At 63.8% G+C, this 24,863-nt stretch overlaps 1 protein-coding gene across 19 annotated transcripts in view; it reads left to right on the forward strand.

Annotated features, from left to right (window-relative positions):
- The window catches only part of ADGRL3 (adhesion G protein-coupled receptor L3), a 907,827-nt gene that overhangs the window by 299,228 nt on the left and 583,736 nt on the right, over positions 1–24,863 (forward strand). For all 19 annotated transcript variants that reach the window (XM_048503336.1, XM_048503340.1, XM_048503323.1 and 16 more), the window contains exon 3: positions 23,096–23,326. In XM_048503336.1, coding sequence (XP_048359293.1) covers positions 23,272–23,326 — 55 coding nt within the window. In that variant the 5' untranslated portion in view covers positions 23,096–23,271. The remainder of the gene's footprint in view (positions 1–23,095; positions 23,327–24,863) is intronic.

Raw genomic sequence — 24,863 nt, forward strand, 5'->3', positions numbered from 1 at the left:
ATGCTGGCTCCTTGTGGAAAGATTTAATAGGTGTTTGTGATTTATGTTACCTGTATTTCACTGCCTCTTATAATATCATTTCCCCCCCCAATATTGCTTCCTTTTGGCCTTGTTTTAATTTTTTAAAAAATGATATAACTTATTTATTTTAAATTGTAGCTATCTAATTTTTCTCTGAACTTAATTTTTGTTCAAATTTTGAACATTACAATGTACTTTTCTATGAATTTCATTTATTGTTATGCATTCCTATTTTTGTTCTTTTACTTTCAGCAATACACATAATAAATACTCAAACAGTGAACAGTTGTTTTAAACAATACAGCTTAACTTTTTCCATTGCAGATGGTATTCATTATTCCACATCCATTCTTAATGATTTTTCTTCTGTCTCCCAAAATATAAACGACATTTGTCAGCACTTCAAAGACATCCATCTTTTTAGATTTTGCAGCAAAGATTATTCAAGACAACTTATGCTTTATTTAGCTTTCTACATTTTATATTACCCATTTTATTTCTGTCTTCTGCAGTCCTTTAATATTTTCTCTTTAATTTTTTGATCATTTCTGCTAATGATTTACATATTTCATTCTTCATCTTTTCTGCCTTCATGTCTGCAGAAAATATTTTATTGAATTTCTCATGTTTGAGGTTATTTTTTTTAAAAAAAATGTTATGCAAAATATTTGTTGGGCAATACCTCAAAAGAGAATGCAGTTCCCTGGGCCTTTAGAGAAACTTCCATTTGGGCAATGTTCTATTTCTGCCTTCCTTGTGTAGTATTTAGGCTTGCAAGTTCCCTGAATGACTAATAGCATGATGTCACTTTCTGGGAAAATTCAGAAGTGACACTAGTCCTTTCTAGGAATTGCTGGAAACTCTGTGGTTTTACCATAGAGTTGCTTATAATTCTTAGAGGAGTATAGCATCATTTCTGGGTTTCCCTGGAATTGATGTGATTCCTCTCCCTAGGGCTGTCTCCCATATTCTCAACTCCCTGGTCTCCCCCTTGCCTGAAAACACTAGTGCGCCTGTCTGCTCCTATCTTTCCTAACTTTGTTTTCTCTCTCACCAGATTGAGCTATGACAGTGGTGGCGAACCTATGGCACGCGTGCCAGAGGTGGCACTCAGGGCCCTCTCTGTGGGCACGCGCACACAGAGTTCGTCATGTAGGGGGAATGGAAAATCATCCCCCCCCCACACACACACATATCTAGGCTGGCCTTGCTTCTGAGTAAACCCTCCTAGGGTCATGATTCACACATATGAAGTGTTGCACAGTTGCTTCACCAAGTTTACTCCCGAGTAACGCATTCCTCGGAGCCAACCGTTTTTTTCTAAACTAAAACCTCAGTATTCAGGTTAAACTGCCGTGTTGGCACTTTGCGATAAATAAGTGGGTTTTGGGTTGCAATTTGGGCACTCGGTCTCGAAAAGGTTCGCCAGCACTGAGCTATGATGTTATTTTCTAACTTCTTCATACTAATTTGTTCATGTCGGAAATGTGTGTATTCATAGTAGCTTAAATTCATATTTATTTTCTTTATTTATTGAGATATATCCCACTTTTCCTTAACATATGGAATATAATAAACCCCCACATCACCTCTCTCCCCACTAACTATATATCTTGTTCTACCTCTTTTTTATTTTCCTTTTCCTTCTGGCCGGGTATTTTGAGAAACCATTTTAAGGGTATCTTTTACCTAAAGGACCTTTTCTTTGTTTAATTCTTATTTATTCTTCAAGTGGAGGCAAGGCGACCTTTAAAATAAATGTATATAAAACTGGTATTTGTCCAGCATTTTCACCTCAGTGACTTGCTGTGCAGCATTAAGAAGAGCGCTGCCCTTCTAAGTCGGTAGACCTGGAAGAGTGTAGCTTTTGTGTTGATTTTGTTTTGTGTGCATGGGGTGGGAAAGGTTAGAAAAGTTTCCCTTCGTGACTCTGAGGCGGCTCTACCTCACTGTGCTCCGGTTCACTTCAGGATTTTTGCTCATTTGAAAAGTGATATATTTGTTTTTTTGTTTACATTCCATTCACAACATGCCATGAAATACAACAGAGTCCTTATATAAACTGTCAGGTTTGGGCCAACCTTGACAAAACCCAATAAATCATATACCTAATATATCATATACCTAATCAGTAACATCCTATAATTCTAACTGGATCCATCTAATATGTAAATCAGTTAATTGCTGACTGCTAAATCCATTAAGTTCCTTCAACGTTTTATTCTTCCAAACAGCATCAAACTTTTAAATCACTTGTTCATTTTATATTCTCCACAGATGCTCCCCTCTCTCAATCAATATAGCATTTCCATTTTGAGGGAAAAAACATTCCAATTAAAACATCTATTCTAAAAAGAGTGCATACCAATTAATAATAAAATCTTTTTATTTCTCCTTTCCTTACCTTCATGGAAGCTTTCCAGATTAACCATGCAAAGAAACAAGAGCTTTCTTAATGGGCTTTTCATATGTCATTATGCAGATTGGATGTTATGCAGATTGGATGTTAAATGCATAGTCTCCGACTGCTCGTAGGCAAACACCGGGGGGCTCTAGTGCATGTGTGATTGTGGTCGGAGAAGCATGGTACGGTAGACCATGATGGTACCAACACAGTCTGGGTCCAACGGGCCACAAAGAAAAGGCAGGAACCAAAACTGCTGGTACCTCTTTCCAGATGGCAAACCCAATGAGACAAAGGAAATGCAGTATAGCTATAGATTCATTTGTTCAATATCTGTCCCATTTTACAACTGAAAAGCACTGCAGTGCAAGAAAAGAGCCCTAGGGTAGGTTGTATCTCTGTCCTATCACTCTATTGAGCAAAGTTTATTAAGTTATTTGCTTATTTATTAAAATATTTATGCCCCACTGTTCCTTTTGGCTCAAGTTTGAAGCCTTCTTCCAGTCCAAGGAAGCTTTCTCCGTTGGAGGAAGTATCCTTAGGCTGAAGGGTGGCTACTTAGAAGAAGGCTAGATCTACCCCAGTGCATCCCTGTTACAAGACAGTTAAGTTAAAATGACAGTTAAAGGCTTCTGAGAATACACAGAGTGCATTTCCTCACCATGCTGTGTAGCAACATCCTCTTCTGCTCACCCAGAATTAAGAAATTGGGTTTACAAAGTGATGCCCACACAGGTTGAAACTACAGCACCAACCAAAATTTGGTGAATGATGTTGGGGCAGATGATTTATCACCTGCTCAACAAGTTAGCAACACTGTGACATAAATGTAGGATACTGCACTTGGGCAGGAAAAAATTTAACACACAAATATAGGATGGTTACACCAGACTTGATAACGGTGCATGTGAAAGGGAACTGGGATACTTAGTAGACCACAAACTGAACATGAGTCAGCAGTGTGATGCGCCAGCCAAGAAAGCCAATGCAATTTTGGGCTGCATCAAAAGGAGTATAGAGGCTAGATCGAAAAACATAATAGTAACACTCTATTCTTCATTGGTCACCTGGAATCCTGTGTCCTGTTCTGAGCACCGCAATTCACAAAGGATATCGACAAGTTTGAACAGGTTCAGAGGAAGGTGACCAAATTGGTAAAAGGTGTAGATCCCATGCCCTATGAGGAGCAGCTTAGGGAGCTGGATTTGTTTAGTATGGAGAAGAGAAGGTTGAGGGGTCACTTAATAACCATGTTTAAATATTTGAAGGGATCTCATGTTGAATATGGAGCAAGCTTGTTTTCTGCTGCTCCAGAGGCTAGGACAAGGATTCAAAGTACAGAAAAAGAGATTCCACCTAAACATTCCGAAGAACTTCCTGACTGTCAGGGCTGTTCAACAGTGGAATACGCTTCCTCTAGTTCTTTGAAGAGTTTTAAAGGGAGGCCAGATGGCCATCGGTCAGGAATGCTTTGATTGTGTATTCCTTCATGGCTGGTGGTTGGACTTGCTGGCCCTTGTGGTCTCCGTAGAGATAGGGGCACCAATTCTAGAGTCAGAATATATTTAAGGGTTACTTCAGCTCTTCCGTCCAAAGCAAGCTTTTGCTTTGAAGTCGCAGTATTTGGAAGGTGTGGCTATCCTGGGAACTGGACTTTGGACAAGAGGCTGTTTCATCCAAAACAAGATGATGGTAAGGTTGGATGGCTGTGCAAGTTGACCTGAAGTTGTGAGAACATCCATATGAATTCTCTACAATCCCATAGTTCATTTATCCCTGAAATCAGGCTCTATCCCTGAAGACTGGAAGATGGCCAATGTCACACCAATTTTTAAGAAAGGATCTAGGGGGGACCCGGGAAATTACAGACCAGTCAGTTTGACATCTGTTCCTGGTAAATTAGTAGAATCTATCATTAAAGATAAAATTATAAAACATGTAGAAAAGCAAGACCTGCTGAGAAAGAGTCAGCATGGCTTTTGCAGAGGCAAATCCTGTCTTACAAACTTACTAGAGTTCTTTGAGGGTGTAAATAGGCATGTGGATAAGGGGGAACCAGTGGACATTGTCTACTTGGATTTCCAAAAGGCTTTTGACAAAGTTCCTCACCAGAGACTATTGAGAAAATTCAGCAATCAAGGAATAAGAGGGGAAATCCTCCTATGGATTAAAAACTGGTTGAGAAACAGGAAGCAAAGAGTGGGTGTAAATGGGAAGTTCTCACAATGGAGAGATGTCGGGAGTGGTGTCCCCCAAGGATCCGTTTTGGGACCAGTGCTCTTTAACCTATTCATAAATGACCTGGAAGTAGAGGTGGGTAGCGTGGTGTGGGATTTGCAGATGATACCAAATTATGTAGAGATTGGTAGAGAACCACAAAGAGTTAGAAAAGAGCTCCAAGCGGACCTTGATAAGAATTAGGTGAGTGGGCTCCAGAAATGGCAAATGCACAGTTCAATGTAGCAAAATGCAAGTGTTGCACATAGGGAGCCAAAATTCAAACATAACATACATGCTACAGAGGTCAGTGCTATCAGTCACAAAGACCAGGAAAGGGATTTAGGATCTTAGTTTGATAGTTCCATGAGATAATAGGAAGCTCAAATGCATGGCAGCTGTGAAAAAAGGCAAACTCTATGCTGGGGATAATTAGGAAAGAAATTGAGAATAAAACTGCAAAGGTGTCATGCCCTTATTTAAAGCAGTGGTCTGACCGCGCTTGGAAGTACTGTGTCCAGTTCTGGTGCCCGCATCTCAAAAAGTCCCCCCACCCCCCCCCCCCCCCACACCCCCCACCCCCCCCCTCCCCCTCCCCCCCAACCCCCCCACCCCCCCCCCCCCCCCCCCACCCCCCCACCAGCCCCCCCCCCGCCCCCCCTCCCCCCCCCCCCCCCCCGGGCCCCCCGCCCCCCCCCTCCCCCACCCCCCCCCCCCCCCAAGCCCCCCCCCCCCCCCCCCCCCCCCCCCCCCCAACCCCCCCCCCCCCCCACCCCCCCCCCCCCCCCCCCCCCCCCCCCCCCACCCCCCCCCCCCCCCACCCCCCCCCCCCCCCACCCCCCCCCCCCCCCACCCCCCCCCCCCCCCACCCCCCCCCCCCCCCACCCCCCCCCCCCCCCACCCCCCCCCCCCCCCACCCCCCCCCCCCCCCACCCCCCCCCCCCCCCACCCCCCCCCCCCCCCACCCCCCCCCCCCCCCACCCCCCCCCCCCCCCACCCCCCCCCCCCCCCACCCCCCCCCCCCCCCACCCCCCCCCCCCCCCACCCCCCCCCCCCCCCACCCCCCCCCCCCCCCACCCCCCCCCCCCCCCACCCCCCCCCCCCCCCACCCCCCCCCCCCCCCACCCCCCCCCCCCCCCACCCCCCCCCCCCCCCACCCCCCCCCCCCCCCACCCCCCCCCCCCCCCACCCCCCCCCCCCCCCACCCCCCCCCCCCCCCACCCCCCCCCCCCCCCACCCCCCCCCCCCCCCACCCCCCCCCCCCCCCACCCCCCCCCCCCCCCACCCCCCCCCCCCCCCACCCCCCCCCCCCCCCACCCCCCCCCCCCCCCACCCCCCCCCCCCCCCACCCCCCCCCCCCCCCACCCCCCCCCCCCCCCACCCCCCCCCCCCCCCACCCCCCCCCCCCCCCACCCCCCCCCCCCCCCACCCCCCCCCCCCCCCACCCCCCCCCCCCCCCACCCCCCCCCCCCCCCACCCCCCCCCCCCCCCACCCCCCCCCCCCCCCACCCCCCCCCCCCCCCACCCCCCCCCCCCCCCACCCCCCCCCCCCCCCACCCCCCCCCCCCCCCACCCCCCCCCCCCCCCACCCCCCCCCCCCCCCACCCCCCCCCCCCCCCACCCCCCCCCCCCCCCACCCCCCCCCCCCCCCACCCCCCCCCCCCCCCACCCCCCCCCCCCCCCACCCCCCCCCCCCCCCACCCCCCCCCCCCCCCACCCCCCCCCCCCCCCACCCCCCCCCCCCCCCACCCCCCCCCCCCCCCACCCCCCCCCCCCCCCACCCCCCCCCCCCCCCACCCCCCCCCCCCCCCACCCCCCCCCCCCCCCACCCCCCCCCCCCCCCACCCCCCCCCCCCCCCACCCCCCCCCCCCCCCACCCCCCCCCCCCCCCACCCCCCCCCCCCCCCACCCCCCCCCCCCCCCACCCCCCCCCCCCCCCACCCCCCCCCCCCCCCACCCCCCCCCCCCCCCACCCCCCCCCCCCCCCACCCCCCCCCCCCCCCACCCCCCCCCCCCCCCACCCCCCCCCCCCCCCACCCCCCCCCCCCCCCACCCCCCCCCCCCCCCACCCCCCCCCCCCCCCACCCCCCCCCCCCCCCACCCCCCCCCCCCCCCACCCCCCCCCCCCCCCACCCCCCCCCCCCCCCACCCCCCCCCCCCCCCACCCCCCCCCCCCCCCACCCCCCCCCCCCCCCACCCCCCCCCCCCCCCACCCCCCCCCCCCCCCACCCCCCCCCCCCCCCACCCCCCCCCCCCCCCACCCCCCCCCCCCCCCACCCCCCCCCCCCCCCACCCCCCCCCCCCCCCACCCCCCCCCCCCCCCACCCCCCCCCCCCCCCACCCCCCCCCCCCCCCACCCCCCCCCCCCCCCACCCCCCCCCCCCCCCACCCCCCCCCCCCCCCACCCCCCCCCCCCCCCACCCCCCCCCCCCCCCACCCCCCCCCCCCCCCACCCCCCCCCCCCCCCACCCCCCCCCCCCCCCACCCCCCCCCCCCCCCACCCCCCCCCCCCCCCACCCCCCCCCCCCCCCACCCCCCCCCCCCCCCACCCCCCCCCCCCCCCACCCCCCCCCCCCCCCACCCCCCCCCCCCCCCACCCCCCCCCCCCCCCACCCCCCCCCCCCCCCACCCCCCCCCCCCCCCACCCCCCCCCCCCCCCACCCCCCCCCCCCCCCACCCCCCCCCCCCCCCACCCCCCCCCCCCCCCACCCCCCCCCCCCCCCACCCCCCCCCCCCCCCACCCCCCCCCCCCCCCACCCCCCCCCCCCCCCACCCCCCCCCCCCCCCACCCCCCCCCCCCCCCACCCCCCCCCCCCCCCACCCCCCCCCCCCCCCACCCCCCCCCCCCCCCACCCCCCCCCCCCCCCACCCCCCCCCCCCCCCACCCCCCCCCCCCCCCACCCCCCCCCCCCCCCACCCCCCCCCCCCCCCACCCCCCCCCCCCCCCACCCCCCCCCCCCCCCACCCCCCCCCCCCCCCACCCCCCCCCCCCCCCACCCCCCCCCCCCCCCACCCCCCCCCCCCCCCACCCCCCCCCCCCCCCACCCCCCCCCCCCCCCACCCCCCCCCCCCCCCACCCCCCCCCCCCCCCACCCCCCCCCCCCCCCACCCCCCCCCCCCCCCACCCCCCCCCCCCCCCACCCCCCCCCCCCCCCACCCCCCCCCCCCCCCACCCCCCCCCCCCCCCACCCCCCCCCCCCCCCACCCCCCCCCCCCCCCACCCCCCCCCCCCCCCACCCCCCCCCCCCCCCACCCCCCCCCCCCCCCACCCCCCCCCCCCCCCACCCCCCCCCCCCCCCACCCCCCCCCCCCCCCACCCCCCCCCCCCCCCACCCCCCCCCCCCCCCACCCCCCCCCCCCCCCACCCCCCCCCCCCCCCACCCCCCCCCCCCCCCACCCCCCCCCCCCCCCACCCCCCCCCCCCCCCACCCCCCCCCCCCCCCACCCCCCCCCCCCCCCACCCCCCCCCCCCCCCACCCCCCCCCCCCCCCACCCCCCCCCCCCCCCACCCCCCCCCCCCCCCACCCCCCCCCCCCCCCACCCCCCCCCCCCCCCACCCCCCCCCCCCCCCACCCCCCCCCCCCCCCACCCCCCCCCCCCCCCACCCCCCCCCCCCCCCACCCCCCCCCCCCCCCACCCCCCCCCCCCCCCACCCCCCCCCCCCCCCACCCCCCCCCCCCCCCACCCCCCCCCCCCCCCACCCCCCCCCCCCCCCACCCCCCCCCCCCCCCACCCCCCCCCCCCCCCACCCCCCCCCCCCCCCACCCCCCCCCCCCCCCACCCCCCCCCCCCCCCACCCCCCCCCCCCCCCACCCCCCCCCCCCCCCACCCCCCCCCCCCCCCACCCCCCCCCCCCCCCACCCCCCCCCCCCCCCACCCCCCCCCCCCCCCACCCCCCCCCCCCCCCACCCCCCCCCCCCCCCACCCCCCCCCCCCCCCACCCCCCCCCCCCCCCACCCCCCCCCCCCCCCACCCCCCCCCCCCCCCACCCCCCCCCCCCCCCACCCCCCCCCCCCCCCACCCCCCCCCCCCCCCACCCCCCCCCCCCCCCACCCCCCCCCCCCCCCACCCCCCCCCCCCCCCACCCCCCCCCCCCCCCACCCCCCCCCCCCCCCACCCCCCCCCCCCCCCACCCCCCCCCCCCCCCACCCCCCCCCCCCCCCACCCCCCCCCCCCCCCACCCCCCCCCCCCCCCACCCCCCCCCCCCCCCACCCCCCCCCCCCCCCACCCCCCCCCCCCCCCACCCCCCCCCCCCCCCACCCCCCCCCCCCCCCACCCCCCCCCCCCCCCACCCCCCCCCCCCCCCACCCCCCCCCCCCCCCACCCCCCCCCCCCCCCACCCCCCCCCCCCCCCACCCCCCCCCCCCCCCACCCCCCCCCCCCCCCACCCCCCCCCCCCCCCACCCCCCCCCCCCCCCACCCCCCCCCCCCCCCACCCCCCCCCCCCCCCACCCCCCCCCCCCCCCACCCCCCCCCCCCCCCACCCCCCCCCCCCCCCACCCCCCCCCCCCCCCACCCCCCCCCCCCCCCACCCCCCCCCCCCCCCACCCCCCCCCCCCCCCACCCCCCCCCCCCCCCACCCCCCCCCCCCCCCACCCCCCCCCCCCCCCACCCCCCCCCCCCCCCACCCCCCCCCCCCCCCACCCCCCCCCCCCCCCACCCCCCCCCCCCCCCACCCCCCCCCCCCCCCACCCCCCCCCCCCCCCACCCCCCCCCCCCCCCACCCCCCCCCCCCCCCACCCCCCCCCCCCCCCACCCCCCCCCCCCCCCACCCCCCCCCCCCCCCACCCCCCCCCCCCCCCACCCCCCCCCCCCCCCACCCCCCCCCCCCCCCACCCCCCCCCCCCCCCACCCCCCCCCCCCCCCACCCCCCCCCCCCCCCACCCCCCCCCCCCCCCACCCCCCCCCCCCCCCACCCCCCCCCCCCCCCACCCCCCCCCCCCCCCACCCCCCCCCCCCCCCACCCCCCCCCCCCCCCACCCCCCCCCCCCCCCACCCCCCCCCCCCCCCACCCCCCCCCCCCCCCACCCCCCCCCCCCCCCACCCCCCCCCCCCCCCACCCCCCCCCCCCCCCACCCCCCCCCCCCCCCACCCCCCCCCCCCCCCACCCCCCCCCCCCCCCACCCCCCCCCCCCCCCACCCCCCCCCCCCCCCACCCCCCCCCCCCCCCACCCCCCCCCCCCCCCACCCCCCCCCCCCCCCACCCCCCCCCCCCCCCACCCCCCCCCCCCCCCACCCCCCCCCCCCCCCACCCCCCCCCCCCCCCACCCCCCCCCCCCCCCACCCCCCCCCCCCCCCACCCCCCCCCCCCCCCACCCCCCCCCCCCCCCACCCCCCCCCCCCCCCACCCCCCCCCCCCCCCACCCCCCCCCCCCCCCACCCCCCCCCCCCCCCACCCCCCCCCCCCCCCACCCCCCCCCCCCCCCACCCCCCCCCCCCCCCACCCCCCCCCCCCCCCACCCCCCCCCCCCCCCACCCCCCCCCCCCCCCACCCCCCCCCCCCCCCACCCCCCCCCCCCCCCACCCCCCCCCCCCCCCACCCCCCCCCCCCCCCACCCCCCCCCCCCCCCACCCCCCCCCCCCCCCACCCCCCCCCCCCCCCACCCCCCCCCCCCCCCACCCCCCCCCCCCCCCACCCCCCCCCCCCCCCACCCCCCCCCCCCCCCACCCCCCCCCCCCCCCACCCCCCCCCCCCCCCACCCCCCCCCCCCCCCACCCCCCCCCCCCCCCACCCCCCCCCCCCCCCACCCCCCCCCCCCCCCACCCCCCCCCCCCCCCACCCCCCCCCCCCCCCACCCCCCCCCCCCCCCACCCCCCCCCCCCCCCACCCCCCCCCCCCCCCACCCCCCCCCCCCCCCACCCCCCCCCCCCCCCACCCCCCCCCCCCCCCACCCCCCCCCCCCCCCACCCCCCCCCCCCCCCACCCCCCCCCCCCCCCACCCCCCCCCCCCCCCACCCCCCCCCCCCCCCACCCCCCCCCCCCCCCACCCCCCCCCCCCCCCACCCCCCCCCCCCCCCACCCCCCCCCCCCCCCACCCCCCCCCCCCCCCACCCCCCCCCCCCCCCACCCCCCCCCCCCCCCACCCCCCCCCCCCCCCACCCCCCCCCCCCCCCACCCCCCCCCCCCCCCACCCCCCCCCCCCCCCACCCCCCCCCCCCCCCACCCCCCCCCCCCCCCACCCCCCCCCCCCCCCACCCCCCCCCCCCCCCACCCCCCCCCCCCCCCACCCCCCCCCCCCCCCACCCCCCCCCCCCCCCACCCCCCCCCCCCCCCACCCCCCCCCCCCCCCACCCCCCCCCCCCCCCACCCCCCCCCCCCCCCACCCCCCCCCCCCCCCACCCCCCCCCCCCCCCACCCCCCCCCCCCCCCACCCCCCCCCCCCCCCACCCCCCCCCCCCCCCACCCCCCCCCCCCCCCACCCCCCCCCCCCCCCACCCCCCCCCCCCCCCACCCCCCCCCCCCCCCACCCCCCCCCCCCCCCACCCCCCCCCCCCCCCACCCCCCCCCCCCCCCACCCCCCCCCCCCCCCACCCCCCCCCCCCCCCACCCCCCCCCCCCCCCACCCCCCCCCCCCCCCACCCCCCCCCCCCCCCACCCCCCCCCCCCCCCACCCCCCCCCCCCCCCACCCCCCCCCCCCCCCACCCCCCCCCCCCCCCACCCCCCCCCCCCCCCACCCCCCCCCCCCCCCACCCCCCCCCCCCCCCACCCCCCCCCCCCCCCACCCCCCCCCCCCCCCACCCCCCCCCCCCCCCACCCCCCCCCCCCCCCACCCCCCCCCCCCCCCACCCCCCCCCCCCCCCACCCCCCCCCCCCCCCACCCCCCCCCCCCCCCACCCCCCCCCCCCCCCACCCCCCCCCCCCCCCACCCCCCCCCCCCCCCACCCCCCCCCCCCCCCACCCCCCCCCCCCCCCACCCCCCCCCCCCCCCACCCCCCCCCCCCCCCACCCCCCCCCCCCCCCACCCCCCCCCCCCCCCACCCCCCCCCCCCCCCACCCCCCCCCCCCCCCACCCCCCCCCCCCCCCACCCCCCCCCCCCCCCACCCCCCCCCCCCCCCACCCCCCCCCCCCCCCACCCCCCCCCCCCCCCACCCCCCCCCCCCCCCACCCCCCCCCCCCCCCACCCCCCCCCCCCCCCACCCCCCCCCCCCCCCACCCCCCCCCCCCCCCACCCCCCCCCCCCCCCACCCCCCCCCCCCCCCACCCCCCCCCCCCCCCACCCCCCCCCCCCCCCACCCCCCCCCCCCCCCACCCCCCCCCCCCCCCACCCCCCCCCCCCCCCACCCCCCCCCCCCCCCACCCCCCCCCCCCCCCACCCCCCCCCCCCCCCACCCCCCCCCCCCCCCACCCCCCCCCCCCCCCACCCCCCCCCCCCCCCACCCCCCCCCCCCCCCACCCCCCCCCCCCCCCACCCCCCCCCCCCCCCACCCCCCCCCCCCCCCACCCCCCCCCCCCCCCACCCCCCCCCCCCCCCACCCCCCCCCCCCCCCACCCCCCCCCCCCCCCACCCCCCCCCCCCCCCACCCCCCCCCCCCCCCACCCCCCCCCCCCCCCACCCCCCCCCCCCCCCACCCCCCCCCCCCCCCACCCCCCCCCCCCCCCACCCCCCCCCCCCCCCACCCCCCCCCCCCCCCACCCCCCCCCCCCCCCACCCCCCCCCCCCCCCACCCCCCCCCCCCCCCACCCCCCCCCCCCCCCACCCCCCCCCCCCCCCACCCCCCCCCCCCCCCACCCCCCCCCCCCCCCACCCCCCCCCCCCCCCACCCCCCCCCCCCCCCACCCCCCCCCCCCCCCACCCCCCCCCCCCCCCACCCCCCCCCCCCCCCACCCCCCCCCCCCCCCACCCCCCCCCCCCCCCACCCCCCCCCCCCCCCACCCCCCCCCCCCCCCACCCCCCCCCCCCCCCACCCCCCCCCCCCCCCACCCCCCCCCCCCCCCACCCCCCCCCCCCCCCACCCCCCCCCCCCCCCACCCCCCCCCCCCCCCACCCCCCCCCCCCCCCACCCCCCCCCCCCCCCACCCCCCCCCCCCCCCACCCCCCCCCCCCCCCACCCCCCCCCCCCCCCACCCCCCCCCCCCCCCACCCCCCCCCCCCCCCACCCCCCCCCCCCCCCACCCCCCCCCCCCCCCACCCCCCCCCCCCCCCACCCCCCCCCCCCCCCACCCCCCCCCCCCCCCACCCCCCCCCCCCCCCACCCCCCCCCCCCCCCACCCCCCCCCCCCCCCACCCCCCCCCCCCCCCACCCCCCCCCCCCCCCACCCCCCCCCCCCCCCACCCCCCCCCCCCCCCACCCCCCCCCCCCCCCACCCCCCCCCCCCCCCACCCCCCCCCCCCCCCACCCCCCCCCCCCCCCACCCCCCCCCCCCCCCACCCCCCCCCCCCCCCACCCCCCCCCCCCCCCACCCCCCCCCCCCCCCACCCCCCCCCCCCCCCACCCCCCCCCCCCCCCACCCCCCCCCCCCCCCACCCCCCCCCCCCCCCACCCCCCCCCCCCCCCACCCCCCCCCCCCCCCACCCCCCCCCCCCCCCACCCCCCCCCCCCCCCACCCCCCCCCCCCCCCACCCCCCCCCCCCCCCACCCCCCCCCCCCCCCACCCCCCCCCCCCCCCACCCCCCCCCCCCCCCACCCCCCCCCCCCCCCACCCCCCCCCCCCCCCACCCCCCCCCCCCCCCACCCCCCCCCCCCCCCACCCCCCCCCCCCCCCACCCCCCCCCCCCCCCACCCCCCCCCCCCCCCACCCCCCCCCCCCCCCACCCCCCCCCCCCCCCACCCCCCCCCCCCCCCACCCCCCCCCCCCCCCACCCCCCCCCCCCCCCACCCCCCCCCCCCCCCACCCCCCCCCCCCCCCACCCCCCCCCCCCCCCACCCCCCCCCCCCCCCACCCCCCCCCCCCCCCACCCCCCCCCCCCCCCACCCCCCCCCCCCCCCACCCCCCCCCCCCCCCACCCCCCCCCCCCCCCACCCCCCCCCCCCCCCACCCCCCCCCCCCCCCACCCCCCCCCCCCCCCACCCCCCCCCCCCCCCACCCCCCCCCCCCCCCACCCCCCCCCCCCCCCACCCCCCCCCCCCCCCACCCCCCCCCCCCCCCACCCCCCCCCCCCCCCACCCCCCCCCCCCCCCACCCCCCCCCCCCCCCACCCCCCCCCCCCCCCACCCCCCCCCCCCCCCACCCCCCCCCCCCCCCACCCCCCCCCCCCCCCACCCCCCCCCCCCCCCACCCCCCCCCCCCCCCACCCCCCCCCCCCCCCACCCCCCCCCCCCCCCACCCCCCCCCCCCCCCACCCCCCCCCCCCCCCACCCCCCCCCCCCCCCACCCCCCCCCCCCCCCACCCCCCCCCCCCCCCACCCCCCCCCCCCCCCACCCCCCCCCCCCCCCACCCCCCCCCCCCCCCACCCCCCCCCCCCCCCACCCCCCCCCCCCCCCACCCCCCCCCCCCCCCACCCCCCCCCCCCCCCACCCCCCCCCCCCCCCACCCCCCCCCCCCCCCACCCCCCCCCCCCCCCACCCCCCCCCCCCCCCACCCCCCCCCCCCCCCACCCCCCCCCCCCCCCACCCCCCCCCCCCCCCACCCCCCCCCCCCCCCACCCCCCCCCCCCCCCACCCCCCCCCCCCCCCACCCCCCCCCCCCCCCACCCCCCCCCCCCCCCACCCCCCCCCCCCCCCACCCCCCCCCCCCCCCACCCCCCCCCCCCCCCACCCCCCCCCCCCCCCACCCCCCCCCCCCCCCACCCCCCCCCCCCCCCACCCCCCCCCCCCCCCACCCCCCCCCCCCCCCACCCCCCCCCCCCCCCACCCCCCCCCCCCCCCACCCCCCCCCCCCCCCACCCCCCCCCCCCCCCACCCCCCCCCCCCCCCACCCCCCCCCCCCCCCACCCCCCCCCCCCCCCACCCCCCCCCCCCCCCACCCCCCCCCCCCCCCACCCCCCCCCCCCCCCACCCCCCCCCCCCCCCACCCCCCCCCCCCCCCACCCCCCCCCCCCCCCACCCCCCCCCCCCCCCACCCCCCCCCCCCCCCACCCCCCCCCCCCCCCACCCCCCCCCCCCCCCACCCCCCCCCCCCCCCACCCCCCCCCCCCCCCACCCCCCCCCCCCCCCACCCCCCCCCCCCCCCACCCCCCCCCCCCCCCACCCCCCCCCCCCCCCACCCCCCCCCCCCCCCACCCCCCCCCCCCCCCACCCCCCCCCCCCCCCACCCCCCCCCCCCCCCACCCCCCCCCCCCCCCACCCCCCCCCCCCCCCACCCCCCCCCCCCCCCACCCCCCCCCCCCCCCACCCCCCCCCCCCCCCACCCCCCCCCCCCCCCACCCCCCCCCCCCCCCACCCCCCCCCCCCCCCACCCCCCCCCCCCCCCACCCCCCCCCCCCCCCACCCCCCCCCCCCCCCACCCCCCCCCCCCCCCACCCCCCCCCCCCCCCACCCCCCCCCCCCCCCACCCCCCCCCCCCCCCACCCCCCCCCCCCCCCACCCCCCCCCCCCCCCACCCCCCCCCCCCCCCACCCCCCCCCCCCCCCACCCCCCCCCCCCCCCACCCCCCCCCCCCCCCACCCCCCCCAGTTGATAAAAGTAAACTAACTTTAACTGCTATACTAGATAAAAACAACCTTAATAATTAATCATTTAAGTAGCCAAACCAAATTTAGCTACATTCTTATCGTGTGTGTGTGTGTATGTATGTGTGTGTGTGTGTATGTGTATGTATATATATTTAGATTAATAAACAAATTAAAAATTAATAAACAAATACATACAGTTATGTATTTATGAAAAATACTATTATAATGGCCCAAGAAGTCCTCATTAAAATAAGACAGGGTCTTATATTAATTTTTGCTCCAAAAGATACGTTAGGGCTTATTTTCAGGGGATGTCTTATTTTTTCCCATGATTTTTCACTCTCCACGTGACCAGATCAGCTGCGCTGGGGAATCTGTAACTGGGGCTTATTTTTGGAGTAGGGCTTATATTTCAAGCATCCTCCAAAAATCCCAAAAAATCATACTAGGGCTTATTTTCGAGGTAGATCTTATTTTCGAGGAAACAGGGGTAGGATTGTTAGAACATTATGCATATACTTGACTTACAATGAGCTATTAATGTCTCTGTGTGTATGTATATATATATATATATAAAATGCAGTATTCTTGAAGATGTGAACAGCAACATCATAAATAATCATGTATATGAGTAAGTATGCCTTTCCATCATATAATACTTAGAAGACAACATTAGAGGTATTTTCTTCAGGAAGAAATTATTATTGTTTCTGAAAAAGAATGCTCCAGCACAGTGTAAATTGAGAGTCGTGATTCTGACATCTCTTGGATGCGAGCCGTGGCTGTCACATTGCTGATACTCGAATGCACAAGGAATGCTCTGAAGCAGCCTGGCGTACTTGGCAAGGAGCTTTTTTTGACTTTGTGATTTAACCTTGGGATGCGATAAAAAAGATTATGAATCACTCTCTGAGGCTTTGCCAGAACAATCAACAGTGATCAGTGGTTGGTGCTCTTAGGCGCTTGCGACATTTGGTTTCCTTTGGGAAGCAGGTGCAAAGGGGAGGTCACGAAGATGATGATGAGTGTTTCCTTCTTGGCACTGGCATTCACTGGAAGGCTAGAACCAAAAAGAGCCGTTTCCACGATCCCATTAAATGGGGGGGAAATTGTGTGTGCCCTACAAAAAGTGAACATTAAATTCCACTTGGACTTCCCCAAGAGGATTACTAGTTTTTGGAGAAGAGGCCCTCCTTTTTTTGAACAGACAGATGGAAGGTTTATAGTGCAACCCTGTGCAAGTTACCGTACAATGTTATGCAAGCTGGCAATTGTGGGGATTCCCTCCCCCTCCCCTCCCTTGCATGCCACCCCTCAATCCCTCCCCTCCCTCACTCCCCTCCCCTTGAATGGCACCCCTTCCCCTCCCTCCCATTCACCTGCATGGCACCCCTCACCCTCCCTCTTCCTCCACTAGGGTGGGTGGATCATGTCCAGATGCTGGGTCCCCTCCCCCTCCCTCCCCTCCCTCCCTCCACTCCTTTACTCCCCTTCCCTTGCATGCCACCCCTCCCTCTGCTAGGGTGGGTGGGCCATGTCCAGTGGTGGGATTCAAACATTTTAACAACAGGTTCTGATGGTGGTGGGATTCAAATAATGACTGTTAAAAAGTATTAAAATTGTTTTTAGTTTCACTTTTTAATTTTAAGTATTAAAAATATTAATACTTAATAAAAATATTTTAAGTATAAAAAAGTGATATTTTCCTCAGTTCTCTGAACTGAGGAAATTTTAACAACAGGTTCTACAGAAACTTCAGAAACCCCTGAATCCCACCTCTGGCCCACCTCTGGCCACCCCTTCCTCCCCTCCCTCTGCTAGGGTGGGTGGGCCATGTCCAGATGCCGGGTCCCCTCCCCCCCCCTCTGGCTTCTTCTGGGAGATTGTGGGGATTCCGCTGTGCGGCCATGGTTTGGTAGTTTTTGCTTGTAACGTTTAGCTTGCGTCTATGGCTGGCATCTTCAGAGAGATGTCACTGCGCCATGACATTGATGCCAGTCATAGATGCAGGTGAAACATTAGGAGCAAAATGACCAGTCCATGGCCACATAGGCTAGAAAACTTACAACAGCCAGTTGATTCCAGTTGTGAAAGCCTTTCCCAATACATGTACAAAAACCTTTGGGGGGGAGAAAAAGACTATAATAACTCTGCATAAGATTGTCTAGTCCTGGAATATCAAGCTAATGGGGTCAATGAGTAAGTGACCCTAATACGAACAATGTTCCCAGGGTGTTAACTTGCGAGTGAGCTTAGACAAGTCAACAGAGTTAAACATGATTTAATAATACTACAAACTAACATGAAACTACTCACCTGAAAGTATCTTGATAAAATGGTCATAAATATTTAAGCTCCTCCAATTATATCCTTCAGATATTTCTTGTTGATACATCTGCCTTTGAGTAATTTTAGTCTGGCTTTACACTGGACTTTGGGACAGAGATGGCTTTGATGGTTCTGGTAGAAGACCTCTAGTTACAACTAGGTAACGGATTCATCCACCCCCTTTGGCCTACTTGATTTACCTTCATAGCCTTTGGTGTGATAGGCCATTCTGTACATCTGGAAAACAAGGATGGGTGTGAAGGAGACAGTATTCCAGTAGATTCAGCTTGGCCAGGCTCAGAGAGTGGCTATTGGGGATGCCAAATCAACTGCGTGAGTTAGCATAAAATGAGGTATGCAGTTTTCCTGGTAACTGGAACAAGAGACGATGAACTTGGAACTACTCCTCTAAGACAAGTGTATTGGTCTGCTTGCTGGTTTCTGGCATCAACAGGACCTACATACCTTAAGGACCAACTCTCTCCCTGTACAAATCAGTACACCGTTTATGCTTCTCCTTCCATGCTTCTTTACTTCTTCTCCTTAAGCCTGGTTCTGAGCCTCTAAACATGTGCAAAGTGTTTCACCCTCACTACTAACTGGAGCCCATGGGAGAAGGAAACATTGGCCGAATTCCCACTGAAAATTTAATCTAGATACAACCAAGTTTCATAAGAATCTGCACCTTTTCATCCAGGTTTCAACATCCTCACTGCAGCATGTTTCTAGTGAAGACGTCTAAGCCTGCCACTGGAGGGGGGGGGTGCCTGCTGACAGGGGTGCAATTGTTAAGCTAACAGCACCAACATTTCAGAATATCTTTAGGAGACTCTCCTGAAGATACCACCCAGGTTTGGTGAAGTTTGGTTCATGGAGGCCAAAGTAATGGATCCTCAAATGTGCAACCCCCATCTCCTATTAGCTCCCATTGTAGTGTTTTTTTCAAAAAGGTGCATATACAAGCGGGTCCAGGAAAATCCTGTGATAAGGGAGGGGAAGAGCGGCAGAAACGAGACTGTGTTCCGCGGTTCGGCTATGAGATCTCGAGGGAACCTAGATATTTCGGGTGACTACCCCAGGAACTTTCTCACTCACTGATTTAACTAAAGCAAACAGCAGTGAAAGAACAAGAGATAAAGATAGTAGTAACATCAGTCATGCCAATCTCCTTGGTTTGGAAAACAATAATTTTTTTTAAACTTTACTTGGCACCTTAAAGAACATAATTTTGTCATGTCCCTAACCCTCTTGCCTTTCTTTCTAACTGTTCTCACCCATTAATATCTAACTGGAAATGCTGATGCACTGAAATATATTATGGAATCACTCAAATACCCTGTTTCCCTGAAAATAAGGCATCCCCTGAAAATAAGACATAGTACTTGGGGACTTTGGAGGAAGTGCTAACTTTAAAAGCGGCCCCAAGAAAGTAAGGCGTAACCTTTGTTTGGAAGCATGCTTATCGAGCAGAACATACGGCTATTGAGTCGGAAAAAATAAGACATCCCCTGGAAATAAGACATAGCTCATCTTTGGGAGCAAAATTGAATTTAAGGCACTGTCTTATTTTTGGGAAAACACGGTAGTAAACTAGCCTGCCTCTTCATGGGTGATGAAATCTGCACAACGTAGCCATCCACAGACAATGGAGATGATCTAACTACTGGGGGGGGGTTGGCATATTTGCAGAGCAACAAGACTTTGTGAAAGTATGTGAAGAGGACATATGTAGGCCTGATGAGGCCTAAATATGCCTTCGAAGAGATGGAATGTTGAGAGGAACTGAAAGATGAAAAGCAGGAGAAGAAACCTGACTATTCAGTCCCCAGAAGTTTTGGAGAATATGGGGAGATTCTGGGAGCAAAAGTGATCTTTTCACCATCTCAGTACTGTCACTTTGTCACAGCAATCTGAATTGGACCAGTACTTGAGACAGTTCCTACAAACTGTTGTGGGAGAATATGTGATTCCTGGCACAAATGAGGCTCTTATTATTCTCAAGGGTTTGTTCAGCTTGGCCATGCATAAGTGTACGTTTTCTGTTCTGTCTGTCTGAAAAGGTTTGTCAAATGGAATATTCTGAAGTAAACTGTCCAGGCAGGCATATCATGCAAAACCTCCAATGTCTTCAGGACAGCTTTGATGGCAGGGCCCCAAAGAGTATATTCAACATAAGAGTGGTCCTTGTGGCCTTGCCCTCTGTGATTGATACTGAGGTCTTCTGACAACTGAGGTTTTTTTGGGAATTTGGCCAGCCTTGCTCACCTCAGTCAAGCATCTGGACATTTGGGTTCTTGGCCACCCACTCCCTGTCTTGTTGAAGTTTCCATTATCAACATGTTGCAGCTATATCATTCTAAATGGTAGTAAATGCTCAGGAATGTTAAGGTTGATAGAAAATGCCTGGTACTTACCTTGCTCCAGGGACCCTCCTCACCTCATTTTGGTCCCTATATTTTCATGGTTTCTCCTTGTGGTCACTCTCTTCCACTGTCTCCGCTTGAACATCTGGCTACAACACCCAATTGATCTCCAGGGTTGATGTGGCTGATGTTGTTGGCTGGGTGGATGTCCCCTTCCTCCCTCCTCTCTCCATGTGCATCGCTCCCGAAGTTGTGTGCGCGGTGGAAGAGGATAACCATCCTTATTAGAAGGTGCTTGGGTCAAGGGTATGTGCTCCTGCACTGCACCTTTCTTAAGGAGGCAGGTGGAACTAGTGCCGGTGTGCAGGGAGCTGTGTAGGTTGAATGCAGTAATCCCACCATGGACCAGTTTCTCACTGCGAGAAGTTCAAAAAAGGCTGAGTTCCCCAGATCGGAAGATAGGGATTCTTTTGTGACTGGGCGCGGTCATGGAATTGTGTTCCAGCTGTGAAGAATGGAGCCGTTTAAGAGCCCTCTCATTTCTGCAGAGTTACATCTGTGTTGGAACTAGCTGCAGCTGTTGCATGGTGGTGGAAAGGCAATCTGTACATGTCCCAGAACACTTCCCTTTATTTTTACATTTCAGATGCCACTGTGTGTGCTGCCAAGTTACAATTGGTGTATGACAAGCCTACAGGGTTTTTAAGGCAAAAGATTCTTAGAGGAGGTTTGCCATTGGCTGTCTTCACGCCTTGGTATTGGAGGTCTCCCATCCGAATACTAGCCAAGGTCAGAGCTGAGAGTGTATGACTGGCTGAAGGTCACCCAACAATCTCCCATGGTAGAGAAGGGGTTTGAACCTAGGTTCAAACCCTTTCTCTACCATTGGAGATTGCTGGGTGACATTTGAACCTAAGTTCCAACCCCTTATCTTCCATGGGAGCTTACTGGGTGACATTTGAACCTAGGTTCAAACCCCTTCTCTACCATGGGAGCTTGCTGGGTGACCTTCAGCCAGTTTCCCAGGTCCTAATTGGATAACAAGGTGTGGGTGCTGACCTTTAAGGCCATACACGGCCTGGGACCCTCGTACCTTCGGGACCGCATTACCCATAATGTCCCTACTTGGCCTTTGCGCTCAGCAGAGGCCAATTTGCTGGTGGTCCCCGGCCCCTCAATGATGCGGCTGACCTCCACTCAGGCCAGGACCTTTACAGCTCTGGCCCCAGCCTGGTGGAACACTCTCCCCCCAGCTGTCCGGGCCCTGCGGGATCTTGGGGAATTCCGCAGGGCCTGTAAGACTGAGGTGTGCTACTGGGCCTTTGGAGTGACCAGCTGCTGAGTGAGGTGCCCCCTTTTGTTCTTGCTCCTTTATATCAGGATCCTTTTATATTAAGGGGATCCGCCGTTTCCCCCTCTTGGGGAGGGTTTTAAATATGGGTTTCATTGGACGCCTTTTAATCTTATCAACCGCTGTTTTTAAAGGGATTTAGTTATTATATTTTAAAACTGATGGAGCCTGTGCAACTTGTAGTTTATTTTAAGTAGTTGGTATCGCTCCCTTTGTTCGCCGTTTTATTATTGGTAGATTCACATGTTTGTGTACACATGAAGCCCCACCGGATAGGGCAGTATAGAAAACTGATCAATCAATCAATCAATCAATCAGTCAATCAATCAACTTAGTAACTATACCATGTTGGCGCAGAGGCAGGATATAAAAATACCAAAGATTTATACCTGGTGGTGTAAAGTTCTGTCAAATGGGAGCCAACTTACGGCACTCTTTAGGGTTTTCAAGGCAAGAGACGTTCAGTGGTAGTTTGCCATTGGCTGCTCTGCATGGGCTGAGAGGCTCCCCGGCTCACATCCAGTACATCACATGAAGTAATTAGTTGCTAATTAAAATGTTACATTTTACCTGCAGAGATTAATTTAGGAAGTTGTGTCAGCAGCAGAAAGTCCCTAAAATTTGAGTCCAGCTGTTCTCCATTTTCCCCCAATCCCATCCTTTGCGTTACTTGATGATTCTGATAAACAGTGGCATGTTTGCCCAGGGACAGGGGGCACCCTCTGTCCCTGGACACCACTGATCTGGCCACATGGGGGGTGCAAAATCGGCTTCCCCATGTGACCAGGAAGACAGCAAGGCAGCAGGAAGTCCTGATGCCTTGTTTTCTTCTGGCACCCTCAGTGGCCAAGAAAGCCAAAAGACCCCCCCCCCGCCGCCTCACCCCCCTTCCGGCTGCCGGCTTCCCCCAAGCCACACCCCCTCTAAGCTGCCAGCTCTGAGCCAGCAGCCAGGAGGGGGCGGGGCTCAGGGGTGGGGCCAGGGGTGGGCCCCACCCCAGGAGTAGCAGAGTGCGCGTGTGTGACCAGAGAACGGTTGTCTCCGGGCACCATTTTCCCGTGGTACGCCTCTGCTGATAAGGTTGCCATGTCTGGGATGAAAGGCTGTTCTGCTGGGGATCTTGATTCTGGGGACATTTTTGCTTCATTGTCAAAACAGTACAGTTCTCTGTCAGGGAGGCAGCATGTACATTTTCTAAATGCAAAATCATGGCCGAGTATGCCTGGCAGTGTGACATTCTTTTAATTCTTTTGTGTCTGTATATGTGTATGCATCTGTGTAAAATTCCTAACCTGCTGCATTAGGAATATAATGTTAAGGTTATCTAACAAATAAACGGGATTGGATGGGAGGTGGTAGCAAACCCATTTTCATCAAGTATCTCATTTGTGTCCTTGGGAATATGTAGGCGAGGGAGGTCCCAAATTTGAGGGCACCATAGTGGTTCTCCATAGCTGTGAAATGTGTGAAGCAAGAGATCACACAAGAGATGTGTGTAGACTATAGACTTGTGTACAGACCCGTGGTCTCATTAAGGATTTATTCCAGTTCCCAGGATCTTGCCATTTGGTTTCTAGTGTTGCCTCCTCTGGGTTGAGAAATACCTGGAGATTTTGGGGGTTGAAACCTAAGGCGGGTGGGGGTTTGGAGAGGGGAGGGACTTGGTGCCTGATGCCATAAATTCCACCTTCCAAAGCAGCCATTTTCTCCAGGTGAACCGATCTCTATTGCTTGGAGATCAGAAGTAATCCCAGGAGACCTCAAGCCACCACCTGGAGATTGGCAACTCTAGTCAGCAGTGTATCAGTCACTGTGGGGATCCCGTCTAACCTTTCCATTTCCATTTCTTTTTAGGTTTCGAGTCGGGGATACCGGGTGTGAGTGCTGCGGCCTGGGGGCCGACCCCCTCCACCTCTTGTTTGGATTAAAGCGACGTTCTCCAGGAGGATTATCAGCGGGGGGGATCTTCTTTTACTACTTCTTTTGGAAACTTTCCTTGCTGAAGTACCCTGAAGTCTTGGCCCACAGTCATGTGGCCTCTACAGCTGCTCTTCCTCACAATGCTGTTGGCGCCAACAATCCACGGTAGGTCCACAGAGAGAGGAACTGTTGCCTCCCCCCCCCCCCCCCCCGAGCATGGTAGAAACCAAAAACAATGTTTCATTTTCAGTGATTGTGCACCTCCCATTAATTTGCAGCTTTGAGCAGAAAATGGGGCCCTTTCCCCACTTACCTTTGTGGCCCCTTTGCTGCGTGCTGCTCTCAGCACGCAGCATTTCTGGCGCGCGCCCGGGCATCCCCACGACCCCACGCTCTGCGCGGGGTCATCAAAAGGCGCTGTTTTGAGGAGCGCCAGGGATGACGCGCGCTGAGGGGGCGCGAGAACGGCAGCGTCGGGGTGGCTGCGCTGTCGCCGCCCCTGTAGCGGGGAGTGCCCCGGGACTCCGCGCTACTTGAGGAGAGTAGCACGGGGCTTAAGGTAAGTGGGGAAAGGGCCTGGGTTATCCTGGAAATGAGGCATGTCAGATTTCTGCAAAAGGAACAGTGTTTCGTCACAGATGTGGATTCTACAAATTTACTGGTCACTGGCAAATGCTCTTGGTTGATGTCTGAAGAGCAACAAAATCATTGTTCCTTCGAGCACTCTGCACATGCCGAAAGGCTCTGGGAAGTAGAGAAGTTGGTGGCGATCACAAATGATTCCAGAATAGTGAGCCGAGGCCAAGTTTGTGGGTTGTTGGATCAGCAACACAATCACGATTGAGCTGTCTTGTGTGGAATTAATGACTGTCCTGTTGGTCGTCTACATTTCATGGTGTATTTCTATGATGTTGTAACAACAAGATTATGACTTTGCCAGGGCCAAGTAAACTGAATGATCTTCTGGGGTGGGGGTGGGGATAAGATCCTGTAAAAATTTGTCAGCACTGTAGGGATTTATCTGCTCCTGTTGGCAGGACTGTCCCGATGGGCCTTTCAGATGTGTGTTTGGTCACAACCTCCAAGAAGAAAAGTTTGGTTTAAAAATGTCTGCATCAGCAGACTGTTTTAAAGCATGCAAATGGAGCGAGCCTGCACCTCTTCGGTCCTTTTGCATTCAATTATTCCGTTTCTTTCCGTTTGCAGTTTTGTTTAACCTCCTTGTGGTTGAAAGGTTTGTTAAGTCAAGGGAAAGGCCACCGCTGGGCAGAGGAGAGCTGACCACTCTGAGCCGGCTCCTTTTTTGCAATCTTGACAGCCAGGGTTTTTCCTTAATGAGATCTCAGAAGGCCAAATTAGGCATATGATGCTTTTTCTGCACTTTTGTACGGGGAGAGCTCCGAATGCGTAAAAGTCCTTAACAGAAGTTGTGTGGATTTTCATAAAGTAACCATCCTTTTTTTGTTTTTGCAATCAAGACACAGCTGACTTATGGCAAACCTGTAGCTTCAGAGGTGGCTTTCCGTGCCTATCCCTGCATCTTCCACGATGGTCTCCCGTCCAAAGAATAACCAGAGTTTATTTATTTTTATTTTTATTTATTTATATATCACATTTATAAACCGCCCATCCCCGAAGGGCTCTGGGTGGTGTACACTAGGCCAGACACAGTATTACACACGATTGGCCAAAGCAACAATAC

The sequence above is a fragment of the Sphaerodactylus townsendi genome, linkage group LG07, assembly GCF_021028975.2.
Source record: "Sphaerodactylus townsendi isolate TG3544 linkage group LG07, MPM_Stown_v2.3, whole genome shotgun sequence".
Classification (NCBI taxonomy): Eukaryota; Metazoa; Chordata; class Lepidosauria; order Squamata; family Sphaerodactylidae; genus Sphaerodactylus; species Sphaerodactylus townsendi.